Raw genomic sequence first — 20204 nt, forward strand, 5'->3', positions numbered from 1 at the left:
GCCGCCCCGCCGGTGGGCGCGCGCCACCTCGCGGCGGCCCCGCGGGCCCCCGGCGGCTCTGCCCCGCTCCCGCGCGCCGCTTCCGGCGGAGGCCCCGCCCCCTCCGCCTTGGCGCACGCGCGGCAGAGGCGGCGGCCATGGCGGCGGGCTTGTGCCGCGCCTTCGGGGCGCTTCTGCTTTCGGCTGCGCCGCGTTCCGCCGCCCGGCTCCCCGCTCTGTCCCGCGGCCCGCCCGGCCCGCCGTGGGGAGCGCTGGCGGCTGCCTGCCGCGGGCTGGGTGCCTCGGCGCCGCGCTGCACCACCAACCCCCTGTGGAAGTGCCGGGTCAAGTACACGGTGCGGCCCGTGGGCATGAAGAAGACGGGTGGCCGTGACCACACAGGTGGGCGGGCAGGGCCCCGCGGCAGGGGCTGGGCTCCGGGGGGGGCGGTAGCGGGCCCGCCTGCAGCCGCTCCCGTGTCCCGCAGGCCGCATCCGCGTGCGGGGGATCGGCGGGGGGCACAAGCGGCGGTACCGCATGATCGACTTCCAGCGGCTGCGCTACGAGGAGGGTGCCCCAGCAGAGCCGTTCACTGAGAAGGTCATCAACGTCCGATACGACCCTTGCAGGCAAGTGTGGGGCGCTGGTTCGGCTCCGGGCGATTGCACCTGTGTTGAGCCTCCCTCTGCACACCGTGGGTTCTCTGTGCAGGTCGGCTGACATCGCCCTGGTGGCCGGTGGCAATCGGAAGCGCTGGATCATTGCCACGGAGAACATGCAGCCGGGGGACATCATCAAGAACTCCAATCACATTGGCAGGATAGCAGGTGCACACCAGGGCCAGGGGCAGTCACGCCGGCCCTGCCAGGGGCTCATCGGCTGCTCCTTGCCCAGCTCATCGGCTTCTGTCTTCCAGTGTCAGCCAATGAAGGGGACGCCCACCCGCTGGGGGCTCTGCCTGTTGGCACGCTGATCTGCAACCTGGAGAGCCACCCTGGGAAGGGAGCACAGTACATCCGGGCAGCTGGTGTGTCTCTGGGCTGGGGACCTACTATTTGTAGCTGGGTTTGGCTTAGCACAGCTGGAGAGCAGGGTAGGGGGCACTGCTCTGGGTGGCTAGTGACTGGTTGTTGCTGACCTCCCTTCTCCTTGTGTCAGGGTGCAGGACAGCCCTCCAGAGAGGCAGGGGCAGTTCTGCCCCATCGCTTCTGAGGTCCTGTCCTCAGGAAGAAGTTCTGCACAAAGGGCAATGGCACAGGGTGAGATGTTTTGTGCTGCTGCTTGGGGCAGCTGCTTCCTCTCCTCTTCCCTGCTGCAGGTACCTGTGGGGTGCTGCTGAGGAAAGTGAATGGGACAGCCATCGTGCAGCTGCCCTCCAAGAGGCATATGCAGGTAGAGGAGCCATGCTGTCCCTGACCTGACCACCTGGGCGTGTGGCTGTGCACCCCTGGGGAGGCCTCCAGCTCTTCTCTGTCCCCTAGGTGCTGGAGACCTGTGTGGCCACAGTGGGCCGCGTGTCCAACGTTGACCACAACAAGCGGGTGATTGGGAAGGCAGGCCGGAACCGCTGGCTGGGCAAGCGCCCGCACACAGGCTTGTGGCATCGCAAGGGCGGCTGGGCTGGCCGCAAGATCAAGCCTCTCCCGCCCATGAAGAGCTATGTCAACCTGCCACGGGTCACGACACAGGAGTAATGTTGGGGGACAATAAAGCATTCTCCATGCCGCTGCTGTCATGTTACGACTGCCTTTTCTGCATGGGGCCTCAGAGGGTGCTTTCCCCAAGGGACATGGCTGTGTTCAGCTCCTGGCTGGAGTTTGGCTGCCAGGAGAGATGAGTGTGGGGCTGTGGACTGCCTTGGCTTGAGCTTAGGGTGGGTGGGGATCTTGGTGGGGTCAAACAGAACTCTGCAGTCGTGCCATGCCTCCTCCCCCAGCTTCAGGTTGTGGAGTAGTGATGGCAAGTGAGCAGCCATGTGGTAAGGCAGGAAGGTGGCTGCACCCCCAGGGCGACCTGCTGTGCAGCTGAGGAGCACGCACCTCCCAGCCCCAGTAATGCCCTCGCTGCTCCCCTGTCCCTGCTTCCCTTGCTGCGCTACCCTGCTGACCCCCCAAGTACCGTACTGCACCACCCCCGTGCCCCATATAGCCCCCAGCTCTCCCCTGCTGCCCCCCGATCCTGCCCTGCCCCCACATCTACGCCGCTCGGGGCCCCCCGGTACCGGCCGTCGTCCACGTCCCCAAAACGGGCTGGGCCGCGGGCGAGCGAAGCTTGTCCCCGCGCGGCTGCCGTCCGGCAGGGCCGCCGCGCATGCGCGCCCGCCCGCCCGGAAGCGGCGTGGGAGCGGTGCTGGAGGTAACGGCGGGGCGGCACGGCCCCGTGGCGGAAAGCGGTGGGTGAGCTGGGGCCGGGCGAGCGCCGCTGTCCTGAGGCGATCCTGGGCCTTTCGTTTTTGGGGAGGCTCGGTAGCGGAGCCCCGAGGTGAGGCAGCCCGGCCCGCCGGGGAGGGGCTGCGGCAGCCGGGCCAGACCGGGCAGTGCCAGGCGCTTCTCGGTGCCCTGGGAACTCTCCACGCTCAAAAAGGGCTTTATTGCTGCCGCAGCGGGACCTGCCCACGCAAGCCCGCTCCCCGGTAACGGTGGTGCGGTGCCGCCCGCCTGTAGCACGCGTGTCCCAGGGACCCGGGCGGCCAGAGCACGGGCCTGTGCCTGGGCTGTGCTTCCAGTCCCGCCTGGGAGATGTGCAGCAGAGCCCTCCAGCACTGGCTTGTGCTGACGCTCAGGGCTAGCATGCAGGCTCCAGCTGGCTTGGGGAGCTGTCAGCACACGGCTAGGCTTTCCAGCTGAGCTTCCAGGGAAAAACTGCTCTCCTTGGACACTGCTGTCCATGTTCCTGCTCTTCCCGCAGCTCGGTTAGCAAACCAAAGATCGCTATGCCCCATTATCTTGTTGCTTCATCCATGCTGTTTTCCAAAGAGATGACTGCTTCAGTAGTCTTGCGTTAGGGGTTTACAGCACTGACCTTGAGTACAGCCAGTACAATAACACATTTTTTTTGTTACACTGCCACGTTACAAGTACTGTCACCCATGGGACCATAGATTTCTAGCTGTAGCCAAGCACATGCCTCAGCCACCTCTCCCCAGCTCCTGCTTCCCCTCTGTCTCTGCAGGTGCATTTCCTGTCATGGTGAACGAGAGGCATAATGGCAACCTGCTTGTGCACCTGGGTGCCAAACTGCAGGCCTACCCGGAGGAGCTGCTCCGGCAGCGGCGAGGCCACGACGGCCAGCCCGAGTACCTGATCCAGTGGAGCATCGTCAGCTTGGAAGAGAGAGCGGCAGGAGGCAGCAGTGGCTCCTCTGCAGAGACCAAGCCGGAGAACATCTCGATGTGGATGTCTGCAGAAGAGGTCTGTGCCAGCTGCCCGGCGCTGCTGGGCAAGAGGAAGCTGGAAGGGCAGTGGGCGAAAGAGGAGAAGGCAGCCAGCCCCTTCGCTGCAGATGTCCCGCTGGATGAAGCCTCGCTGCTGGAGATGAAGGCTGACGTCAGGAGCCTGGTGCAGCGAGCCGGCCGGCAGATGGCCGAGAGCGGGGCCCCCGAGTCCTCCATCCTCAACACCATCCACGTGCTGAGCGCGTACGCCAGCATCGGCTCGCTGGCGGGTGCCTTCAAGGAGACGGGAGCCCTCGACTTGCTGATGAAGATGCTGTGCCACAAGGAGAAGCAAATCCGCCGCAGCGCCGGCAAGATGCTGAGGGCCTTGGCTTCCCATGATGCAGGTGGGGGCTGCTACTGCTCAGTGCCCCGGAGGAGGTGCTGCTGGGCAGCTGGAGGGTGCCAGTCCTTTTGCAGGCGTGGGATGCCTGGGAAGAGTGTGTCTTGGGGCTTGTTGGCAAAAGGGGAAGAATCGGAGCGGAGCTTCCAAGTGGCTCCTCGATTGTAGTTGTCTGGGGTGCTCTAAGACTTGGGATCTCTTTGCCCCGACGGGCTCCTGAGCTGGGACGCTGATTAACTGTTAGGAGGACTTGTGGCAAGAGCCTTGGCAGGGCATCGGAGCATCTCTGCTGCATGCTGTGAGTTGGGAAGGCTCTGGCCTGTTCTTGGCAGGGAGCCTTTTGTCAGGCCCTGGGGGGTAGAGCCTGGTCCTCACCCAGTCCTCTCATTTGAGAGGAGCTGCCACAGCTCGGAAGTGCTGGGTGAGGCTTGGGTGCACCTGGAATGTTGCTGGTGCTGGTGTGTCCCTCAGAGATCCGGCTTTCCGTGTCCTAGTGCCCAAGTTCATGTGGCTCTCCAGTGGGGCAGATGGGGGGCTGATTCAGGTTAAAGCTTAACTTTTCTTCCCTGGAACCCTGTTCTGGAGTCAGTTATTTGGGGCTGCTGCTTTGGGGGAATCTTGCAGCTTTAGGGTGGAAAAAATGTGATGTGATTCAGTGGAGCAAAATGTTGCCAATCCAGATGAAAGGACAGAACATGGTTCTAGGTTACACTGAGCAACAAAACTGCTTATTGCCTGTGAGTCTCGCACAGGCAGGGTGGGGTGGGGGTTATCTTTACAGGGCCTGAAGAGTTTGTCCTGTTGTTGCAGGGAGCTGGGCCTATGTGCTGCTGTCCCTGAGCCAGCAGGATGACATTGAGCAGCACATGGACTTTGACAGTCGCTACACCTTGCTGGAGCTGTTTGCTGAAACAACATCCTCTGAAGAGCACTGCGTGTCCTTTGAGGGGATTCACCTTCCCCAGGTAGTGGCAGGCCCTGCCAGCCCTGGGCCTGCTTGGGACAGGAGGGTAGTGGGCAGTGGGCAGCTGGGCAGGACTGGGTGTCGGGAGAGGGGGCGCAGGATCTGGGCCTGGCTTGAGGCCGGGGGTGGCGGAGAGGCACATGGAGAGCCTTGTCTCTGAGCAGGGAGGTGAGGGTGGGCTGTGAGGTTTCTGCTGCTTCTTGCTGGTCTGGATCTATTGTGGGAGCCTGACAGCGGACGAGCTGGTGGCTTGGAGAGAGCTGGAGGCACTCTGCAGGCTAGAGTCTGAGGTCCGTGCTTGTTGCAGATCCCGGGGAAGCTGCTGTTCGTCCTGGTGAAGCGCTACCTTTGTGTCACTTCTCTTATGGACAAGCTCAGCAGCGGTGTGGAGCAGGAGGACTGCGCTGTGCCCAGCCTGCCCACTGAGGAGAGGAGCCGTGTGAGGCAGGAGTTTGAGTTCAGCATGGCTATGGCAAACCTCATCTTGGAGCTGGTGCACGTGATGGGCTGGGACCACAGCCACAAGCCAGAGCTGCTGCCCCAGCAGGAGCTGCGGCCTCACGCCACCCACTCCATCTTCCAGCACAGGGCCACATCCTGCACTGCCGCTCAACCATCCCCCACTCCCCCACCGAAAGAGCCCAGCATCTTCAAGACGCGCTCAGCCTTCCCCAGCCGCAGCAGCTACGTGGAGTACATGCAGGCAAACCTGGTGCGTGGCATGCGGGTGCGCATGCTGGAGGACTACGAGCAAGTCAGCGTGGGTGACGAGGGTGACTTCCGCCAGAGCAACGATGGCACACCACCTGTGCAGGTATCCTCTGCGGGGAGGGCAGGGCCGGGCAGGGGCCCATCTGCTCTGGTGTGTTGCAGGAAGCGTGCAGCCTTGTGCAGAGCAGTGGTGTTGGACTTGTCTTTTCTCAGCTGGGCATGTGTTGGCCTCTTCTCCTCAGGTGTACTGGCAAGCCCTGGGCTGTACGTACTGGGTTCACTGGCACATGGTGGAGATCATTGGCCCTTCTGGGCAAGAGGAGCATGAGGCACAGGAGAAGGTGTCCACCCTGGCACGCAACCACAAACCAGCAGCAGGTGAGGAACCTGTCAGCTGGTCCTGCAGCTGTTCTCCCCACCCTTCTACAGCTGCATGGGGTCACTGTGGATTCTCCTGGTGCTGGGTGTCCGAGTGTGTTGCCCTGGCTGGCCCAGGCACTGTGGGAACAGATGTGGGGAGTGGTGAGCCAGAGATGCCCATTTGGAGCATGTGCTTTTCCTGTTCTACAGCCCAGAGAGGCTCAAGTGAAGATGGTAATCCCCATCTCTACAGCTTCTGGGGTCTCCTCCCAGCACGGTCGCTGTCTCTCGCTGCCTTCCTGTCACCTCCCTGTCCCACAGCTGGCAGTGGGGTGGTGGGGACCTCTTCTGCCCAGACAGTCCCCATGAGCCCTTTGCTTGGGGAATGTGGGGTGTGCAGCAGAGGATGGGGGAATTGGCAGAGCTGACAGTGCCCTTCCTTGCTCTGCTGTCCTGCAGTTGCACAGCCGTTTTTCTGCAAGCCCTTTGGGGGGCTGTACTCTCTGCCTTACCTGGGAGAGCAGCTGACAAAGGCTGCAGAGGCCCTGAGCCGTGCCGAGTGGTGGGAGTTGCTCTTCTTCGTGAAGAAGCTGGAAGCACAGGAGCAGAAGGAGATCACCTGCCTCATCCAGCAGGCCCAGGGAGAGCAGGTACGGGCCAGCACCTGCAGTGTGGAAATGGGAGAACGTTACGAAGGGGACCGGGAGAAGACGGCGAGCGTGAGCTGTGCAGGGGCAGCCTGAAGGGAGCCGTAATGGGACTGAAATGGGAGTGTGAGTGAGGGATGGCAAAAGCGCGGGGAGCCGGGCACAGCAAAGGGGTGAGGCGAGAGGAGAGGAAACGCAGTCTGCCATGGCCCGGGAAGAGTGACTGTGTCCAGCAAGGTGTGGGTAGGCGAGGCAAGGCCGTGGGGTGATTCTGCCACTTGCAGTCAGGGGGTGAGTGCAGGCGGGAGGTCTGGGCTGGTGGTAACTGGGCAGGGGACAGCCAGGGCAGTGTGGCACTGGGGAATGTCCCTGGGGCTTCCGGCGGTGCAGCCTTTCTGTCCGTTCGGGCACTGGCCATCGCAAGGGGCGCGGGATCTGTGGTGAGTCCGTGAGGGTTAACTTGACCCCCGTCTGTCCAGCTGTCAGAGGTGGATGAAGAAGCCCTGATCCAGCTGTCGGTACCTGCAGAGCTGGCCCAGAAGGTGCTGCAGGTCTTGGAGAAGCGGTGCCAGGGCAGCACTCGGCGTGACCTGTGTGGCTCCCACGTCTACGCCAAGTACTCCCTCAGCAGGGGGGCCAAGCAGGATGGCAGGGGGAGCGCCGCGGTGTGCTCAAAGGGTGCCGGCTGCAGGAGCGCCAGCCCTGAAGCCACAACAGTGAAGGAAGAACTTTCTGCAGCCACAGGGCCGCCCCAAGCCCCCGCTGCAGCCGTGAAGTCAGATTCCCAGCTGTTCAGCGAGCTCCTTGAGAAGGAAGGGCTGTTCTTCCCAGAGGTGACGGAGGAGCAGATCAAAGGTAACGGCCCGCTACGCGCTGGGGCACATGGGTGGTGCTGGAGGCGACGCCGTTGCCTCTGTGGAGGAAGGCTCTGGGCAGGGCACGGGAGGCCAGGCACCCGGAGGTTGCCTGGGGCGGGGGGGGGCCTGTGGGTGCTGGGTCTGTGGGTGCGTGGCACCCTGGGAGGTGCCGGGGGTGTTGCTGCTGCCCTGACACCCGTGTCCCTGCCTCCCTCCCGCCAGCGCTGGGCAGCTCCGAGGGGATGAGCGAGAGGGGCTCGCTGGCCAAGGTTGCAGCCGTGGTGGACGTGATCCAGAGCGGCAGCTCAGAGGTGGAGCTGCGCTTCGCTGGGCTCAGGCACATCATGGAGATCCTGGAGGAGGAGGCTGAGTCCGAGCAGCAAGTCAGCAAAGGCCAGGGTGGGCTCGGGACCAGGAGTGTTGGGTGAGCCCTGGGGTGTTGCACTCCTGCTGGCTGGGGAGGGCCGTGTGGGACGGTACTGGAGGTGGGAGTGCAGGAGGTGGCAATGGAAGTGCAAAGGCCGGTGAGCGCCTGCACGCTCGGCCAGAAAAGGGGTGGATCTTGTGTCCTCTGGTCCCAGGCAGGCTCATTCCTGGGGCTGTAGAGCCACGTGGGCAGGGAGGAGGTGGCTGACAGGGCCCCAGGTGCCAGCGGCAGTGCGAGGAGGCTCCTCCTGAGGTGTCCTGTCCCATGCAGGGAGAAGCTGGTGAAGGTGGCAGTGGAGCTGCTGAGCGCCAAGGTGGCAGAGAAGGCCCTGGTGGTGGTGACGCTGCGGCTGCTGGCCATGCTCATGGCGAAGTACGACTGGCGCGTGGCATTTGCCACGGAGGGCGGCGTGCGGGCTGTGCTGGCCTGCATGCAGCAGCACGCCGCCTCCGCCCTGGTGCAGCAGGCCGGCCTGGCAGTGAGTGTGGCGGGGGCACGCTGTAGGTGGGCGGGCAGGGTGCAGGCTCACCCGGACGCGGCAGGGATGCCCGCTGCCCTCCTGACTGCTGTTGACCTTGCAGGCCCTGAAGGTGCTGGTGGGAGCTGTGGCCAGCGAGCCAGGAGGTGCCGGTGGGAAGCCCTCGCCCCTGAACCACGCCGACGCGCAGATGATGCGGGAGATCTTTGCCAGCATCGGCTCTGCCTCCAGCGAGGGCTCGGCGAGCCTGCTGAGTGTCATCCCTGCGGCCGTGAGCACCCTGCAGAGGGTCCCAGGGTAGGGGCAGAGCGAGGACGGCAGCTGGGGGCGGGGAGACCCTCGGCCAAGGCAGGCGGGTGGCTTGTGGGTGCAGGGGAGTCTCTGTGCTGGGGGGAGGAAGGCGCCCGCATTGCTCTGTCCCTGCAGGGGCTCGTCAGGCGTGCGGAACGGCTTGCTGGTGGTGAACATGCTGATCGACGGCCACCGGGGCCTGGCGGAGCAGCTGGCGGGCCGCGATCTCGCCACGGTGCTGCAGAGCTGCTGGTGGGACGGGCAGGGCGCCAGCTGCCCTCACGCGATGCTGGCCCTCGGCGTGATCAACCGCCTCGCGGAGCACCGGCTGCCCCTGGGCCCGGAGATGGCAGGTAGCTGCCGGCCGTGCCCCCCGCCGCGCCACGGCCCCGCGGGCGCAGCGGGCAGGGCTGCCTCGCCTGCCAGGGCAGAGCACCCCGCCGGCCCCTCTCCAGCGAGCGGCTGGGCCGGACCCGCGCGTCGTTGTCCTGACAGGCAGAGAGGCCCCGCTGGACCTGAGGGACGTGCGGCCGCTTCTGAGCAGCCTGGGGGATGACACGTTGTCCAAGGACGTGGTGGTGGCCCTGGATCGGCAGCTCTGCGGTGAAGGTGCCGTCCCCTCTGGTGAGGCGTCCCAGCTGCTGCAGGACCACCGGTGCTTCAGGCTGCTGCTGCGCAGCTTTGAGCTGCTGGGGGCGGAGAAGGCCGTGAGCCTGAGCGTCCTCAGGTGGGTCTGGGGGGATTTGCCGGGAGTCCGGGGCCTCCCCCGCAGGTGAGGGGGCGCTGCTGGACGGACAAGGCGCGCGTTGGTGTGTCCTGGCGGGGCGGCTGTTCTTCAGCAGGGGCAGGTGCCCCCCAGCACGTGGGTGCTGACTGGGGTGTCGTGGGACGCAGGGACGTGCGTGGGCAGCGCGCGCCTGGGTGCTGGCGGGAGCCGTGGCTCAGTCCCTGTGGGGTGCCGGCCTTCCAGGTGGGGCAGGGCTGCCTGTGGCACAGCTGTCTGAGTGCAGCGGCCTGAGTGGGCCCACTCTGCCGCTCAGGATCCTCAACAAGTTCCTGGACGCTTACCGGGAGGGTGTGCTGCCCTGGCACGAGTGTGTGGAGCCCTGTTTGTCCTCCCTGAGTGCCCACAGCAGCGACCGGGAGGTGAGGGGGCCCCGGGACTCCCGGCAGGCCGGGGCGGCTTTGCTGGTTGTGCCGTGCGTCGTCTGGGCCTGGCGCTGGCGAAGCTGCAGCCCGGCCTCGTTGTGGCCGAGGTGCTGGGAGAGGTGGGGGGTGTCGTGGCTGCAGCCGCATCCCGGTGGCTGGTGTGCCCGGCCAGGCTCTGGCAGGCACAGCTGCAGCGTCGGGGCGGAGGGAGGGAAGGGAGCACTGCAGCACCCTGCTGCTGCGGCCGCCGGGGGCTCCCAGCACGGCCCGGCGGCTCAGGGCTGCCCGCTCCGCAGGTGGTGCAGGAGGCGGTCGGCTTCCTGCACCGCCTGGCCACCGCCAGCAAGGACTGCGCGGTGGCGATGTGCCGCGCGGGCGCCCACGAGGCTCTGTCCAAAGCCCTGGACAAGCACAGCACGGCTCTGTCGCTGGCGCCGGCCCTGCTCGACCTGGTGACTGACTGCGAGAAGTACGCCAGCCTCCACCAGAGGCTGACCACCAGCATCTTGTCCGGCTGCATCCAGGTGGGCCTGGGGAGGCCCGGCCGTGCCGGGGCTCTGGCTCCTGGGGCCGTCCGGCTGTTCCCAGCGCCGCGGGGCAGCCTTCTGCCCTCTGCCTGCCGCAGCCCTGTGGCGGGCGAGGGGAGGAGGCCCCAGGGCCGCCGGTCAGAGCCTCGCCCTGTCCCGTAGCTGGTCCTGGGGCAGATTGAGGAGCACCGCCGGAGCCACCGGCCCATCAGCATCCCCTTCTTTGACGTCTTTCTGCACAACCTGTGCCGAGGTGAGCGCAGGGAGCGGGAGCTGGGCCCCTGCTCTCGGCAAGCGCTGGCCCGGCAGCTGGAGGCTCCGGGCTCTCTCCCCACAGGCTCCAGCGTGGAGGTGAAGGAGGACAAGTGCTGGGAGAAGGTGCAGGTCTCCTCCAACCCCCACCGAGCCAGCAAGCTCACGGACAGAAACCCCAAGACCTACTGGGAGTCAAACGGCAGCACCGGCTCCCACTTCATCACTGTGCACATGCAGTGTGGTGTGGTGGTCAGGTGAGGCTGGGCCGGGGGGGGTCCTTGGGGCCGGGAGGGACAGCGGCTGCGCGGGGGACCGTGGGGATCGGTGCGAGCCCCGTTCCCCATCCTGGGGGTCGCTGGGTGCGGGCAGCAGCGCGTGGGGCTGGCAGGGGCCGGGGCGGGGAGGTGGTGCCTGCTGGGCAGCACCGTGTGTGCTGTGCTGCAGGGAGATGAGCATGCTGGTGGCCAGCGAGGACTCCAGCTACATGCCGGCCCGTGTGGTGGTGCTGGGGGGAGACAGCCCTGCCGCCATCAGAACGGAGCTCAACGCGGTGAGTCGGGCCCGGGCTGCTCAGGCCACGGGGCCCCACAGGAGCGGTGCGCTGGTCCTTGCTGTGTCCTGTGAAGGTCTTGCCCTGGTGCAGGCCTGGGGCGGTGGGGATGGCGGGAGGCTGCGGGAAGCTGCGGGAGCCTCCTCCTGGCTATTGGCACCAGGTGCTGGAGGCTCGGGCACGGGCAGCCCTGCGGCCCAGGCTGCAGCAGGCTGGTGTTCTGGCGCTGTGAGCCAGAGCGGGGCCCTGGCAGGGGGTGCCCTGTGGCTGTGTAGGGGCTGCTGGGGAGGCGAGAGGCACCGGCTTTATCGGGGGTGGCCAGGGGAGCGTGTGGGGTGGTTGGCGCTCGCTGCCTGGTGTGCTGAGGGCTCGCCGTCTGCCTGCAGGTGACCATCCTGCCCTCAGACAGCAGAGTGATCCTGCTGGAGAACATGACGCGCTTCTGGCCCGTCATCCAGATCCGGGTGAAGCGGTGCCAGCAGGTAGGGGAGCGGGGGGCCAGGCCGGGGGACCAGCAGTGTGGGGCGTCGGGGCCGTGCCTGCGGAGCTGAGGGCCACGCTCTCCCACAGGGCGGCATTGACACGCGGGTACGTGGCATCGAGGTGCTGGGTCCCAAGCCCACGTTCTGGCCCATCTTCAAGGAGCAGCTGTGCCGGCGGACGTTCCTCTCCTGCACCGCTCAGGCTCACGCCTGGTGCCAGGAGATCTGCCGGGACCGGGGGCAGCTGCTGCAGCTCTTTGGCAGGTGAGCTGTCTCCTGGCTGTGCTGTCACATCCCCGGTGTCCCAGAGCCTGGGTGGACGGTGCTGGCAGCCCGTGAGGGGACTGCAGGGCCGGGAGAGGAGCAGCCGTGTGCCCTGCCTGGACAGGGAGGGGCCCTGGCTCCTCCCCGGCCACCGGTGGTCCCGGAGGGCCAGGGCCACCTCGGGGTCCCCCAGGTTTAAGCTGGGTGCAGGGTCAGGCTAACCCGCTAGAGAAGTGCCCCACAGGGGCTGGCGTGTCCTGACCAGGCAGAGGTGGGATCTCGTGGGTGCAGGCACCGCCCAGCCCTCGAGTTTGGCGGGGTCCACGAGGGCCCCAAGACCCAGCACGGGCAGCGAGGGGGCCCTGGCTGCTGAGGACAAGCAGAGCTGCTGAGCCATCGTGCCTGGCAAGGGGCAGGGCAGGGAGTGATCGCTGCGCTCCGCTTTCCCGCGTCCGGCCCAGCCGTCGGCAGGTGCCCGGCAGCGCCGTGTGCTGCCCGGTCGCTGTTGCAGGCTGAACCGGGTGCTGCGGCACGAGCAGGTCTTCGCCGACCGCTTCCTTCCTGATGACGAGGCGGCCCGGGCCTTGGGCAGGACCTGCTGGGAGGCCCTGGTGACCCCCTTGGTGCAGAGCATCACCAGCCCAGGTACCCTGCGCTCTCCCAGGCCAGTCAGCGCCGTGCCCCGGGCTGAGGCAGCCCGCTCTGAGCCTGGCTGGCCTTGCAGACCCCCAAGGCGTCAGCCCCCTGGCCTGGCTGCTGAGCGAGTACCTGGAGCACGTGGAGCTGCCCCGTCACACCCCGAGCCGCGGCGCCGCCTTCGGTTCCCGCGTGCGGCGCCTGACTCAGCTCCTGGTGCACGTGGACCCTGGCAGCCCCGAGCCGGAGGAGGCAAAAGCAGCTGGTGAGCAAGGGGCTGCCCTCCCGTGGGGCTGGGAGAGGGTCGGGGGTGGTTCAGAGCACGGGGCAGTGGCCGTGGGGATGCGCTGGGGAGCTCTGGGGGACTGCCTGGTGGCGCCTGAGCCAGGGTGGGCTCGCGGCAGTGCCCTCCAGTGGCATCTCCTCTGGCTGGTGCCCCGCAGGCAGAGGGGTGGCTGCTGTGGGTCAGGGTGCAGGGCCTGCCCGCGGAGCGGCATTGAGCCTGGGGCGTCCCTTGGCAGGCAGGAAGGAGGGGAAGAACAAGGAGGTGCCGGCCAGGGCTGCGAAGGTGGCAGTGGAGAAGCTGAGCGGCCTGTGGGGCATCTCGCGGTGCTGGCGGGGCGTGGTGCAGCAGCAGGTAGAGCTCGGAGGGGTGGCTGTGGGGGCCAGGGAGGGTGCGTGGGCCCTGCCCCAGGCGGGTGGAGGGGGGAGCGGGGTCTGCAGGGAGGGTGCGAGGCTGTGCCTGGCCTCCGTGGGGCCCGGCGGGGTGTGGGGACAGCCCTGCCTCGCTTGCCACCCTGGCAGGGCTCAGGTGCCAGCCGAGGTGTCGGGTTGCTTCTTTCCTGCCGGGCAGCTGCTGGGCTTCTGCCCAGCCCCTTGGCCCCTGCCCAGCCCTTGGGGCTGCACTCGTGCTCTCCACAAGCTCTCGGTAGCCGGCAGCAATGCTGGGGCCTCCTGTCGGCTCCTGACCAGTGCCTGGGTGGCTGGTGGTGGCAGAGTGGATCTGGGGCTGCGGACATTCCCACGGGACAGAGGCACATCCCGTGTCGGGGCTCACCGCTCTCATGGCGCGTCCCGCAGGTGCGGCGGTTCCTGGAGGCGGCGGGGCAGGCGCCGGACCTCGTGGAGCGATACTGCAGGCTGTACCGGCGCCTGCGCGGCGCCACGGAGGAGCTCTTTGGGCAGCGGGCAGCCTTCGTGCTGGCCCTGGGCCAGGGCTTCGCCGGGGCTTTGCTGCAGCTCCCCTTCCTTGCTGCCCTGCACGTGAGTCAAGGCGGTGTGGCACCAGTGCCGGGGCCCCGCCGGCCCAGGGCCCGGGCTGGGGAGGCCGCCCCAGCCTGCGGCACCGGGATGAGCTCTGGCTGGGCGCTGTCCTGGCCCCCAGCGAGCCCCGGAGCCCGGCCCCGTGGCGGCCCCGGATGCTGCCCAACGGTGGGTGTGCGGCGCTTGGCACAGCACGGCTCCTGCCTGGGCACCCTCGGCCCCTGCCCAAGAGCCCCAGGGTTTCCCAGCTGTTCTCTCCGCAACGTTCCCCCGGCCCGGCCCCCCAGCCTGGCCCGGCCCCGCAGCCAGCCCTGTCTCTCTGCAGGTGAGTGAGCAGTTTGCCCGCTACCTTGACGGGCAGGTCCAGGAGCTCCATGGGACTGCGGGCAGTGCAGAGCCGCTGCAGCAGATCCTGGAGCCCTTCGTCGTCTTCAGTGGCCTGGAGCTCGCCCACACCTTCGAGCACTTCTACCGGTGAGGGGTGTCACGTCTCCGCGGGCAGAGGGCCTGGCGCAGCGGGGAGGCGCGGGCGGTGCTGGGCCGGGCCTGGCCTGGCAGCCGTGCTCCTGCTTTGCTTTTCCCAGCAGCTCGGGTGTGTGGAGCGAAGGGCCGAGAGGGCCCGTGGGCGCTGCCCGTCTGCGGAGGCGCGTTCCCTGCCGGCGATGGGGAGGGGCGGCACCGCGGGGGGAGGCCAGAGCTGGGGCCGTCCCTGTCTGCCGGCGGGTGGCCGATGGCCACGGGGCTCAGGCCGGCCCCTGACCCGACCCTGGCGGCTGTGGCAGGCACTACCTGGGCGACCGGCTCCTGGCACAAGGGCCGTCTTGGCTGGAGGGAGCCATCGTGGAGCAGATTGGGCTGTGCTTCCCCAGCCGCTTCCCCCAAGAGATGCTGAGCAACTTGGCCGAGTCGGAGGAGCTCCAGCGGCAGTTTTACCTCTTCCAGCTGCAGGAGCGGGACCGGCGGCTGCTGGAGCTGGATGTGGGCCTGGAGGAGGTGAGGGCGCTGCTGGGGGGGGAGGCTGGGGGCTGCCCCCGTTCCTCACAGGGGTCCCGGGGCCTGTCCTGAGCCGCCCTCGCGTCCACGTGCCCAGGCAGGAGGGACGGCCTCGGCGGCGGATGTGCCAGAGGTGAAGGTGCTGGCCCTGTCCCCGCGCTGCTGGCCCGTTTCCCCGTTCTGCTACATGGATGAGCCCAGGAGGTTTTTCTCGGTGGTGCTGAGCTCCCCTCTGGACGAGTTTGCCGACTTCTGCCGGCAGAGTGAGTGTGGTGGCAGCGGGTGCACATGCGGGTCTCTCCAGGGAGTGCCGGCAGGGCTGGCCCCTGGCCCCGGCCCCGGCGCTGACGCTGGCTCTGGCAGGCCAGAGCCAGCAGGGCTGGGGGTGCACAAAGCCGCGGCGGTTGCAGTGGACGTGGCTGGGCCACGCTGAGCTGCGTTTTGGCGACTGCGTCCTCCACGTGTCCACGCTGCAGATGTACATCCTGCTGCGCTTCAACAGCGCCGAGGTAGGGGCCGTGGCCGCGGTGGGGTGAGGGGGGCCGCGGGTGCTGGAGCGTGGCAGGGCCGCGCCCTCCCTTCTGGCGGGGTCTCGGGCGGTGTTTGGGGCACAGGCCCCCCTCGTTCGGCTGGGCCTGCAGCTGGTGGCTCTGGGCCGGCCGTTCCCCTCCCGCGCCCTCCCGCAGGAGGTGGCTGTGGAGGCCCTGCTGCAGGCCACGGGGCTCCCCGCTGAGCTGCTGCACCACGCGCTGACGCCGCTGACCCAGGGCGAGGGCGTCCTGGTGCGGAGCTGCGCCCCGGGAGGTGAGCGTGGGGCTGGGGCACCCTGGGGGCCGTGCTGGTCTGAGCCGGGATGGGGGGGCGTGCGCTCGTGGGGGAAGCGAGGGGCCTGGGGCGAGTCTGTGGGCGCTCAGGGCGCGGGTCTGGGTGTCGCGCGTCAGTGAGGCCCCGCGTGGGGCTGGGGCGTGGGTCAGCGTGGGTGGGTGGGGACCAGGGCCGGGGGCTGTGCGTGCAGCTGCTGCTCGGGGCCGTGCGTGGCGGAGGGGGACGGGGCAGCGGCGGGAGGCCCGGGGTTGGGTCCGGCGGCCGCACGCGTGTCCCGGGGCTCCTTCAGGGCCCAGCTCGGGGCTTGGCTGACCCTGGGTCGGGTGCCAGCTCCAGGTGCGCTGCGGCTGAACCAGGCGGCCCTGGCCCGTGCCTCTGGCCGCCACCTGAGGCTGCTGCCCCGGCAGAGGTACCTCCGGGCAGAGAGGGCTGAGGTCAGCGCCCTGGAAAGGAAGAGGAACGTCCTCTGCTGCCTCATCACCCGCATCCTCAAGGTGGAGAAGCAGCTCCACACTGACAACCTGGTGTTCAGGGTACGAAGGGCTTGAGGGGTAGAGAGGGGCCGCGTGGGCGCTGCGCTGCGCTGCAGTGTGGGGCTCCCTTGGTGCTGTAGGTGATTGATGCCTGTCAGAAGGGCGAGTTGGGGCCAGGGCTGCAGTTCCTGAGCTTCTGCTGCCACAGCGTGGATGTGCTGTCCTGTGTCCTGCACCTGCTGAACCAGGGCTATCTCCGGCGCCAGGAGGAGAGGCCTCATGTCTTGGAATACATCTCTGCTGAACCCACAACACCTCCTGCCTCCCAGGTCCCGCCCCAAGTTGCCTTCCAGACTGTAGAGATCAAGATGGCAGCAAGCCCAGCCTCTGCTGAAAGGAGACAGACTTTTTCCACCTTCAGGTAGACAAGGACCTGGATGGGCTGGGAGGACACAGGCTGGGTCCAGTCTGTCTCTCCCTGCCTACTTACTTGTGGCTTTTATTTTAAATAAATGAGCCAAGCGCCACCCAGTCCCAGTTCGTAGCCTGTCAAGAGAGCTCAGCTGGCCCGTAGCATTGCTGTGCCCAGGGAGCCCCAACAGCTGTGCTTGCTGGAGGGGTGGGAGTAACCGCACCCTGCCTGCATTTGTTCTCTCCCTGCTATGCTCAGCTGTGCCCTCAGGCGTGGAGGGACACACAACCCCCTGCCATAATGGTACCAGCATTAATTTATTAAAATTAATCCCGAAAAGTAACCGTACAATAAATTTAAAAAAAATAGAATCTTGTAAAAAAAAAAACCCCAGGTGTCCCCATGCCACACCTCCAGCTGGCAGCACCGTGGGGCAGGGCTGGCTGGGAAGGGAGGGGGAGATGAGGGGCACAGCCTCCGCAGCGCTCTGCCAGCCTCAGCAGCAGGGCTGCAGGGGGACTAGAAAAGCCGCTGCGGCTCAGTGTGGGGCTGGCGAGGGGCGGTGGAGGGTTGGTTCGGCCCCCTCCACCACCATGAGCCACCTCCAGTGCTGGGGAACCTGGCGGGGCCCAGCCCAGCTGGGGCCCCGGCTGGCTGGGGAGCTGGCCTTGCAGGCACAGCACAGGAGAGTGGGGCCTGGAGCCCTTTCTGGGTCCCTTCTGGCTGGTGCCAACCCTTGTCCCAGGCTGCTGTCATGGGTCACAGGAGGCAGGTGGCATGGTGCCCTGGCTGGTGTTGGAGGGTGCATGGACCCAGTCTCACTGGCCTCACCTTCACGGGTCTTGGCCCACAGGGAGAGGTGCGAGTGTGGTATCTCCCTCTGCAGAGCAGGCAGGGGCTGGGCCGCAGGAGACAGGGGGCATGAGCGTGTCCAGCTCTCCATCTCCCCGTCTCCTCCTGCAACCCTCTGCAGCTCCATCCCAGGGCTGCCCCACATCTCACACACTCTTTGAGTAGCCGAAGATGCCCACAGGGAGGTACTTGACGTGCGTTGGCCACTGTGCTGCCAGCTGGAAAAACTTCACATCGTTCCACTCCACCCCATCTATGGAGACTGAGAGGAGAGGGTGGAGTGAGGATAGGGTGTGGCCCTGCTCCAGGCAGCCCGTGCTGCTTGGCCTGCCCCCCAACAGCCCTCTCACCTCTCAACATGGTGTTCTGGTGCTTGGCTGTGCAGATGAGGCGTGTGATCCCTTCGATGACTTGGCTTTTGGGCTCCAGGTCCTTCTCTTTTGGTTTCTTGCTCAGGAACATCACTGGGGGCCGAGGACAGATGGGATCAATGTTAGGATGTCCCCAGCTGGCCCTGGGTGGGACTCTTCACCCCAGGGCTGGCTGCACTAACTGGACCCTGCTGGGCCACGTCTCAGCCCTGCCCTCCTGTGGGCTCCCCTCCGGCCCTTTGAACAATGGAGTGTGGCCCCACAGCCAGAGAGCACCCCAGGGTGGGCTTGGTTACCTTTCTTGTTTTTCTCCTTGGTGACCACGGTCATGGCCATGGTGTTAGGGGGCACCAGCTCCCCTGTGCCAGGGATGCGGCTGACCTGGAGTGAGCGGAAGTTGCTCTTGAGTGTGTTCTTGATACCCGTCTCCCGCTTCTCACCCTCCTTCTTCCTGTCCAGCCCTTGTGTTGTCCAGTAGTCCACCTGCAGGCCCATCACCTCCACGCCAGGGCTCAGAGACCTGAGCAAAATGGGCAAGACCATGCAGCACACAGGTGCCGTCCCTGTTCCTCTCCCTCCCTGGTCCCAGTTGCAGCCCACCCTGGGAACACGCTTACCCAATAACCCCAGGATGTGGCTGTCCCACCAGTGAGCACCTCAAACCATCCCACACCAGCACCCACTGCCTCAGACTGAGTGGGGCTTCCTTACCCAGCACCAGAGAGGCCACTGCTGACAGACGGGGAGGGTGGCGGGGTGCTCACAGTCTCCTTGCTGTAAGGGGCCACTCCACCAGTGGCTGGCACTGAGCTCAGCAGGGAGGGCGTGCAAACTGTGGCATCATCCGAGTCCACTAGCGAGGAAGAGTGTGGTCAGTGGGGGGGCTGGGGGACACCAGCAAGGACCTTCCCCCCAGTGGAGAAGGGAGCCAGGGACTCTGGGCTCCCAGGGACTCACCAGAGGCACTGAAGGACTGCTCCACCAGGCCCACCTTCACCACCTGCGAGGACAGACGAGTCATATGAGCCCTGGCATCAGCAGGGCCGAGCGCTGCCCCCTCTTCCCCCAGCCCCAATTCTCCCCTGGCCCCTCAACACACTTACCCCCACAAAGGGTACAAACTTCTGGCAGGAGTCCTCGTCAGGGCTGCACAAAGAAGAGAGGCTGGTCAGGCTGGTCTGGGTGTGCTGAGCACTGTGTGCCAGCCTTGTGGCTCAGGGACCCCCACAGCGGCAGGGGCCAATGCTCACGGCCACAGGGACTGTCTCCTCTGCCCTCCCTCCCCTGGGAGCCCCTGTCCCCAACATGGCAGCACAGGGCACACTACACAAGGAGGCAAGGAGTCAGCCCCTCCAGTGCTGGGAGAGGGCTTGCATGCGGGAGGGCAGCCCTGCCCCACTTTGGGGTCACAGCTCCTCTGCACGGCAAGAGGGATGGACGCACATGGGGGGAAAGGGGAGGGGGGGGCCAGGCAGCGGCACAGCAAGCACAAGCCAATACCTGATATAAAAATCAAAATAGAGACTTCTCTTCCTTGGGTGCCAGAAACCAAGAGAAGGGAGAGGTGAGAGTGCAGCTGGAACACGAGCGTCAACCCCCAGGCAGCACAGTGCCAGCTTGTGGCCCCCAGCCCAGCCCTGGCAGCTGGTCCCCACCACTGGGGCCATCACAGCCCGCCGTTGCTGGAGGGGCCGAGCACAGCAGAGGGTGGCAGGGGGTGGCGCTGCAGGCCTCTCACTGTGGAACCCCAGCTCCCCTCAGCACCCCGCTCCTCACCAGTAGAGTAGAGCATGGGGCCTCACTCGCTTGTCCCCCGACTCCCACAGCCTCATCGTGGACATAGCCCAGACTGGGGCTGCACAAGACAGGACAGGTGCCCATAGGCCATACTCACCTCTTCTGCTTGTAGGTCAGCATCGCCTCTGAGATGGGGAGCTGGTGGGAGAAGCTGGCTCCAGCGATGAACTGGGCGACGCGGCCTGCGATGTCCACAGTGTCTATAAGTGCAAAGAGCCGTGAGGGCCTTGGTAACAGCTGGGCTCCCCGCCAGGGCACTGCTGGCCCCTGCCTGCCCTGCTCCTCACCTGCAATGGGTGGCTCGGCCCTGCTGAACAGCTCCCGCCATGCAGTGTCCAGGAAGAGCGTGCTGTATTTGTTATCCACGGAGGCCAGGTACTTGGCCAGAGGGTGAGAGCCTGCGGGTGAGAAGGGCAACATTGGCTCCAAGGCCGAGGAGCCCAGGGTGGTGGGAAGGACAACCCTGGGGTTGGGCTCATGGTGGCTCTCACCCAGCGGCACAAGCAGGAAGCGAAGGTAGTTGAGCCAGTCGGGTGTCTTGCTGGCCAGCTGCTCCACAAAGAAACGGAGGACGACGCTCAAGTAGCTCTGGTCTCCTGCCACCACCACCTTCACCGGAGGAGGCATGTGGGAGTTACAGTTACAGCTGCCAAAGGGAGAGAAAAGGAGACTGTGAGGGACATGTCGTGGCTCAGCAGCTGGGTCAGAGGGGCAGGAGATGTGCCCTGCCAGGCCAGCCAACCCAGCATCAGAAACCTATTGTTGACAATTTCCAGCTTGCTGAGTGCTGCCATGGGCACAACTGGCGCTGGGATCCCCTGCTTTCCCCAAGGGTCTATACCTGCTCCTATAGTTACGTCTACAA

At 66.3% G+C, this 20204-nt stretch overlaps 3 protein-coding genes across 6 annotated transcripts in view; 2 read left to right on the plus strand and 1 right to left on the minus strand.

The window, feature by feature from the left end:
- The first annotated feature begins 116 nt into the window (after positions 1 to 116).
- MRPL2 (mitochondrial ribosomal protein L2) lies at positions 117 to 1709 on the plus strand. Its single transcript, XM_074899167.1, has 6 exons — positions 117 to 381; positions 467 to 608; positions 691 to 806; positions 896 to 1006; positions 1298 to 1371; positions 1461 to 1709. The coding sequence occupies exons 1-6, from the start codon at positions 138 to 140 to the stop codon at positions 1671 to 1673; spliced, it is 900 nt and encodes a 299-aa protein (XP_074755268.1). The 5' UTR covers positions 117 to 137; the 3' UTR covers positions 1674 to 1709.
- A 79-nt stretch (positions 1710 to 1788) lies between these two features.
- On the plus strand, positions 1789 to 16434 carry LOC141957320 (cullin-9-like). Of its 3 annotated transcripts, XM_074898669.1 has the most exons (30): positions 1789 to 2460; positions 3151 to 3759; positions 4566 to 4720; positions 5027 to 5533; positions 5673 to 5808; positions 6250 to 6440; positions 6917 to 7292; positions 7517 to 7718; positions 7992 to 8199; positions 8303 to 8496; positions 8626 to 8843; positions 8986 to 9217; positions 9531 to 9636; positions 9936 to 10163; positions 10329 to 10419; positions 10504 to 10675; positions 10866 to 10971; positions 11358 to 11453; positions 11542 to 11719; positions 12219 to 12362; positions 12442 to 12618; positions 12875 to 12990; positions 13434 to 13616; positions 13942 to 14090; positions 14399 to 14609; positions 14707 to 14872; positions 14973 to 15118; positions 15296 to 15413; positions 15771 to 15967; positions 16048 to 16434. In XM_074898669.1, exons 1-30 carry the CDS (start codon positions 2034 to 2036, stop codon positions 16330 to 16332), a joined length of 6324 nt encoding a protein of 2107 aa, XP_074754770.1. In that variant the 5' UTR covers positions 1789 to 2033; the 3' UTR covers positions 16333 to 16434. The 3 variants fall into 3 exon arrangements, 2 of the variants coding, with proteins under 2 accessions (XP_074754770.1, XP_074754907.1); XR_012633101.1 differs by lacking the exons at positions 15296 to 15413; positions 15771 to 15967; positions 16048 to 16434 and having other exon boundaries at positions 11542 to 11717; positions 12229 to 12362; positions 14711 to 14872; positions 14973 to 15099; XM_074898806.1 differs by lacking the exons at positions 12219 to 12362; positions 14399 to 14609; positions 14707 to 14872; ... (2 more) ...; positions 15771 to 15967; positions 16048 to 16434 and having other exon boundaries at positions 11542 to 11717; positions 13434 to 14064.
- Positions 16435 to 16560: 126 nt separating this feature from the next.
- Positions 16561 to 20204, minus strand: part of LOC141957429 (phosphofurin acidic cluster sorting protein 2-like) — a 73700-nt gene continuing 70056 nt past the window's right edge. Inside the window, exons 16-25 of one of the 2 annotated variants that reach the window (XM_074898942.1) lie at positions 19831 to 19985; positions 19627 to 19737; positions 19437 to 19539; positions 19043 to 19075; positions 18646 to 18688; positions 18500 to 18542; positions 18254 to 18395; positions 17839 to 18062; positions 17522 to 17635; positions 16561 to 17433 (exon numbers count right to left, since the gene is read on the minus strand). In XM_074898942.1, the coding sequence (XP_074755043.1) occupies positions 17318 to 17433; positions 17522 to 17635; positions 17839 to 18062; positions 18254 to 18395; positions 18500 to 18542; positions 18646 to 18688; positions 19043 to 19075; positions 19437 to 19539; positions 19627 to 19737; positions 19831 to 19985 (1084 nt within the window). In that variant the 3' untranslated portion in view covers positions 16561 to 17317. The remainder of the gene's footprint in view (positions 17434 to 17521; positions 17636 to 17838; positions 18063 to 18253; positions 18396 to 18499; positions 18543 to 18645; positions 18689 to 19042; positions 19076 to 19436; positions 19540 to 19626; positions 19738 to 19830; positions 19986 to 20204) is intronic. The other variant, XM_074899033.1, reaches the window with a different exon arrangement.

This window comes from Athene noctua, chromosome 1 (genome assembly GCF_965140245.1).
Source record: "Athene noctua chromosome 1, bAthNoc1.hap1.1, whole genome shotgun sequence".
Classification (NCBI taxonomy): Eukaryota; Metazoa; Chordata; class Aves; order Strigiformes; family Strigidae; genus Athene; species Athene noctua.